The 6,000-nt window shown below is 38.3% G+C and overlaps 1 protein-coding gene across 1 annotated transcript; it reads right to left on the bottom strand.

Moving 5' to 3' along the window:
* Positions 1–3,639: 3,639 nt before the first annotated feature.
* LOC137129437 (lysophosphatidic acid receptor 6-like) lies at positions 3,640–5,481 on the bottom strand. The gene has a single exon (XM_067508578.1). It carries the CDS (start codon positions 5,476–5,478, stop codon positions 4,435–4,437), a length of 1,044 nt encoding a protein of 347 aa, XP_067364679.1. The 5' UTR covers positions 5,479–5,481; the 3' UTR covers positions 3,640–4,434.
* Positions 5,482–6,000: the final 519 nt, after the last annotated feature.

Here is a 6,000-nt window from a genome sequence, read left to right as displayed (position 1 = left end):
GCAAATGTCTTATCTGTGCATCTTGAGGCCTGGGTCTTTCTAGCTATTGAGGACTATTCAAATTCACATCAAATCTGTCCAATGAATACATGTCAACTTGAGACTGTAAAGCAGGTCCAAGCCGGAAGGCTCCCTGCTGTTGTTCCAGTCGTCCAAAGGAGCTGTCTCCTAGACATGAGACAGCTCCTTCATCTTCTATCTGGTGCCTTCCTTTGGGCAGTCAACCACTACCTTCCTCCCCCTCCTCTTCTTTGTCCTTCAGAGAGGTCATTTTGTTTCAAGTGATCACGCCTCCCATGTTTCGTCATTACTCTTGCACCATCTCTTTGTCGTCTCAGTCTTCTCAGCTGTTCTCTACATGGCCTAATCACTCTACTGTCACCACATTCAGATCTCTCTATCCACCCGTCTCCACCCTCTCCTGTTACTGTGTGTGACAGAGTGCAGTGCCTCCGCATACTCCCACTGACAGCTGGCTCAGACTGGAGGAGAATGGGAGGCAGGGGAAGGGGAGGGATGAGAGGAGGAAGAGAAAGGCATAGAGATAGACCTTCATCCCCCTGGTGTTTCCCCCTGGCTTTTTCTGAGGAAATGTCAGGGATGCTGCTTTGAAACCGCCTACACCATGTACAGGTCTGAAGCTGTGAGGATGCCTTCTGGCCTTGTTTTGCTTCACCTCACTGGCAGGAACTAGAGCAGATGTTGTCATCTGCTCAAAGCACGACACACCTCTCAATCTCATTAGTAAAAACTACAAAGGTAAATATTTCCTCTCCAGTCAGACATCGGAAACATTACTGCTTTCTGTTCCTTGTCCTTTCCACTGACTCTTTGACATTATTACCCCATTCATTCAGCAATAGTAACAGATAACTCATTCATTACATTAAGTGCATCTATGCAACTCAATGCTCAAGTAAAGGTGAAAGTACTGGCAATAAGAAATACTCCACTTTCACTTAAAATGATTTACTTAAGTTAAAGTTTTAAATTAAAAATGTTTTTATATTGATGCATGTTCCACATACTTTCAAAGGTGAAAACGTGTAGTAATTTATGAAACAGGGTCAAACATCTCCTTACTATAGTGCTTAATGTGGAACAAAACCACCGTAAAAGTTGGGGCTTATTTTAACCACTCTACATGCTGGCAAATTGTTAATTTATCGATATAAATCATGAATTTTTTTAATTGATTTGATTGATTTGTTTAATAGATTTTTTTTATAACAATCAACACCTCAAAATACATTGAGCAAAACTAGGCTACAATATTTGCCTCTTAATTACAAATTTCCCATTGGGATCAATAAAGCATCTATCTATCTAACTGTAGAAGGGTAAGAGTAAGAACTCCAGTATAACACAAGTATCTCAAAACTGTACTTACATAAAGTAAGTGTTTGAGCATGTTTCACTAATCACTCTTTTTGCCATTTGAATAAACATTTTTGTAAACACAAGCAGCCCAATGATTGGGATTCGGCTTTCTATAGATGTGGCTTTAATATGAATTCTCACTGCACCCTTGTGACATATTGAAAAAACAAACGGTTTGGATGAGCTGTTTCCTGCACATTTCCATCTGTTCAAATGATCTCTCGGTTCTCTCAAGACCTCAGATACTGGAGGATTGTGGTTCCTCTGCACTTTAGTGTCTCCTTTCTCTATTCAGTGGCTCAGCATTTGGTTTTATCCCCTTTTCTCTTTTTGCTTTGTTTCTGCCCGACTCTGCACCATCACCAAAGCGGGTGCTGTCTTTGAATAGCAGCCCTCCTCTAGTCCAAGGCAGACTTGGCTTCAGAACAACAGGCCTGCTTGTGGGTTTTGGCAGCAATGCTTACAGACCTGAATGTAAATGCTTAGGGTGTTTTTGTGTAGTGTACGTATGTAAATGTTTGCATGTGGCTAAGGATAGGAAGTAACAGAGACAGATATGCACACACTGCATGCTAGTGTATTTCCTGCACTTACCCTGCTTGCAGGGGCTGAACTGACTGAACAGCCTCATTTATACTAACACTCATTTATACTAATTCTTCTTAACACCTCTGATCTAGAATATATAATATATAATATATATAGAATTATAGCAAAAGCAATGGACAGGGGAGACGAAACACTCCCTGTTAAATATAAGGTGATTCAGAGATATCAGAAGAAATGCAAAGTTTGCATTTTTACAAGTTAAACATTCTCAGTCCAAAATACAATTGATCAATATCCCCCAGTACAGTTAAGGGTCACAATAAACTTTCAAACCAAGATCTGTGCAGTAACAGCATTATGAAGGACCTGGAGAGATAGCATCTCAACACATACAAATACAGTCTTCTGGACAACCACTTTCACATTAAAGGAAGGTCACATGTAAAAGTGAAAGCTCAGTAGAGGGCTGTTGGGGGAAATGTGAATTTAAGCAGCAAAATATGTTCCGTGGATGAACGTTATACATGAGTGTGTGTGGTTTCTGTGGCTTCTTTTTTTTTTCCGTCAATGACCTAGTTAGAGAACAAGACAAAAAAGATGCATGAAGATGGTGCTTTTAGTACTTTTATGTTATGTTGCCATGTGACCAACGATAGTTTTAAATTAGACGTATTTTTGTCTTACCTGATGGAGAGCGTCCTATTTGTCAACAGCAAATCCCTTATGTCTACTTCCAGACATTACCACTGGATCCTGCAAATCTAGATGCTTTTTGGACCAATTGTCTACCGGCATATACAAATGCCCCTCCATTTGGCAAAGCTTACAGGACTTGAGTGTTGCTGGCTCCCGAACTAAGATGCTGACAAAAAGCACAACAGCCTCAGCTGCATCATAGGATTTATAACCAAACACACACACACAAGACAGTGCCAGCGATGTTAAAAGAAGAGCTAACAAGGATGAAGGAGGATTAGGTTTCATCTCTAAATGGAATGTTTGCCATAAGCATTTTTGATGCTACTGCTTTTGTATATACAGGGAATAAAAAAGGACATGAGATAAGAAAACTAGAGACTAGTAAGTCATAAATACACATATAATATTTGGCATAGACTGTTATTGCCTTCATGCTTAATTTCAAATTGATTTATATCCAATGTTCTTTGCAAATGATTTAAATCTGTTCAGCTTAGGAATGTATGTTTGCAGTGAAAACACCTGAGCTTAGGTCTTATAGCTCAATGTCATTTTATCTCGATAATGTAATATTTACTTAGCGTATGATGAAGGTTGACTTAATTTGACATATTAAGATGACTCAACTGTTTAGTCACAGGGAAATTATTAAAGGGTCTGAATTCCACACTAACCTTTATCATAGCTAGTATTATTATTACAAAAACAAACAATTACTTACATTATTAAATAAGTATGTCTCCTAAAAATTAGGTTTCAATACAAATTTTACTGCAAATGCAAATATTTTTTTTATGAGGAATGCTGACTTTTCTAGGAACATAATGAAGATATGTTGATGTTGTAAAAATATATATACTATGTTACCATACCACATACTTTTGTACACCACAGTCCTAGCTTTAGGTTCCTGCCTGAATCTAAACATACACTGAACTTTAGTTAAACTCAAGTCAGTGAGATGAAGTTGATGCCCTTTTTGTGACAGTCGTCCATCTCCTAAGAAGTTGCTTTCTGTTAGAAAATGCATTGCTTTATTCTTTGACATTAGTACATTCATTTCAAAAACAAAATCGCATTTGGAATTAAGATGCATAGGAGCATCATTTTTAAAATACAGGTTTGAAATAACGATACACAGAAGTTTTCTATCATTAATGTTTTCCACTCACCATAGTAAAGAAAAAATCTCTAAAGACTTAAACCTCTTATTTAACTTAATGAGATGAGTAAACTCTCATGAGTAAGCTCATTAGCTTTGGCTCTGTATTGTGAGTTCACTAAAATCATCAAATAATTTGTATTTTACTTGCATATAAGTGAACATGCACACACCATTAACAATGTGGATACTGTGGTCTACACTGATATCACTGATTAATCAGTTAGAGTGTTAAGACAAAAATTACAGCAGCAAAGACAGCAAACATGAAAATAAGTAATGCATGATATAAAGAATATTGAAGGTTTAAAGGTTTTAGGCTCACATAGCCAACCTACCCCTAGCTTCCAGGTCAAGTATATTCACTACAATTATTTTGTTATAATTTTTGCATTTCATTAGGGAAAGAAAAAGGGGAACTTTGACAAGAAGAGGGAGAAATAACCACTGAAAATATGCTGCACTATATTGATGAACTAAATATGGCTGCAACCTGACCCAGTGACATAACTATATATATATTCATATTTTAAAAAAAACATTTTTTACTATAACATTTACATAAAGAAACTATAAAGATTAAACTACATTATGCTCACGTTCACTTTGCACAGACACACAAGAAGAAATAATGAACATTCTGTTTAAATTAAATTTAGTGACTGCTGTCCGTTGTTTTGATTAGAGTTATCCACGTCCTCTTTTCTCTTCCAGAATCCATCAAAAGAAAAGAAATACAACAGAGGATCCAGACAGCAGTTCACACTTGCAAGACATAGCAGTGGTGTATAAGCGTTTTGCAAGAAATTAGACAAACTAACCAATGACACAGGCAAGAAAAAGAGGGTGAACATCATCAAGTTCATGGCAAAAATCAGCATGACATTCACCTTATTGTTGAACCTTGCAACTTCATTCAGATGTCTGCTTAGAGTAAATGACACCAGGACAGTTGACACGATGTTGACTGCTAGCATGGCAAACACTAGCACAGGCTGGAAATAAGTATTTATTGATGTCAAAACTTTGGTACGAAACTCAAAACAGGTTGTTTCATTGTTTCCGTTTAAATTTTGTGAAAAAATGATGCTCTCTGGGATGTTTACCAACACCACAAACAGCCAAATGAGTGCAGCAGCTTTTGAAGCATTGGTTGAGGTTCGTAGATGCCGTGACCTCAGTGGATAAACAACAGCCAGCAAACGATCCACACTGATGAAGGTGATGAAGATGGAGCTGGAGCGGATGTTGTTATGAAAAAGCATCGTGATCCAGATGCATGTCATAATCCTAAATGGCCACTTCCCAGTGGCATAAAAGTAGACCCTCAATGGCAAGGAGATTACCAGCAGCAGGTCTGAGATTGCCAGGTTAACCATAAAGACAGCACTTGGGGAGTTAAGGCTGTGGCGCCGGAGCAGAATCCACAGTGACACAGCGTTGAGAGGCAGACCCAGTGCCATAACAGAGCCAAACAGTAGGGCATACGGCCATTTCTCCGGTTCTGTGCCATTGGGTCCCACAGTGGAGTTGAGCATGATTTGCTTCTGTGAGAGATGCAGAAGTGCAGCCAAACGAATGTTACTGTGAAAGAAACCACAATAACCCGCCTCCTTAGTAATCAGCTCTAGCAAGACGTCTTGGTGAAATAGAGAACAGTGAAACAGGAAACAACTGCTGGAGTTCATTGGCACGCATCAAGAGGCAGTTTGAAGTCATGGAAAAGATTTTTAAACCATGTGTAATGCAGTCTTGCCCTCCATAAATAATAAACTAATGCATATAATGACTTATATTTCACATTTTAATGAATGCCTCATGCATGGACTTGATTTTATTATGTAAAGTACCTTGAGATGACCTTGTTGTGAATTGTTGCTATATAAATAAAGTTGAATTGAATTGAATTGAATCGTCAGGGCACACACGAGGTAAACGACAGAGTACACTATTAGCAAGTTTATTACAAGAAGGTTCGCCTGTGTGTTACACCCAGTCGGTACTGAACATTCCGTTCAAGAGGTCACGTTCCTCTAATTGTGGTAAAACTGAAGGGAACATCTGTTCTGTCCAAGCAGATATCTGCCACTGAAATACCATGTAAACTGCTGATCATGCTACTTAAGCACTGCAATGTGCACTAACTATGGGCTGTGCATGGTGGGAAAAAATCACTATGATTATGTTGCCACTGACATCTTTCATAGGTA

Source organism: Channa argus, chromosome 6 (assembly GCF_033026475.1).
Source record: "Channa argus isolate prfri chromosome 6, Channa argus male v1.0, whole genome shotgun sequence".
Lineage (NCBI taxonomy): Eukaryota > Metazoa > Chordata > Actinopteri > Anabantiformes > Channidae > Channa > Channa argus.
Note: the sequence above shows the minus strand (reverse complement) of the source record. Positions and strands in the feature narration are given on the sequence as shown.

Bases quoted from the DNA above. Each gene is read 5' to 3' on its own strand.
- LOC137129437 (XM_067508578.1), bottom strand. From the start codon at position 5,478: ATGAACTCCAGCAGTTGTTTCCTGTTTCACTGTTCTCTATTTCACCAA.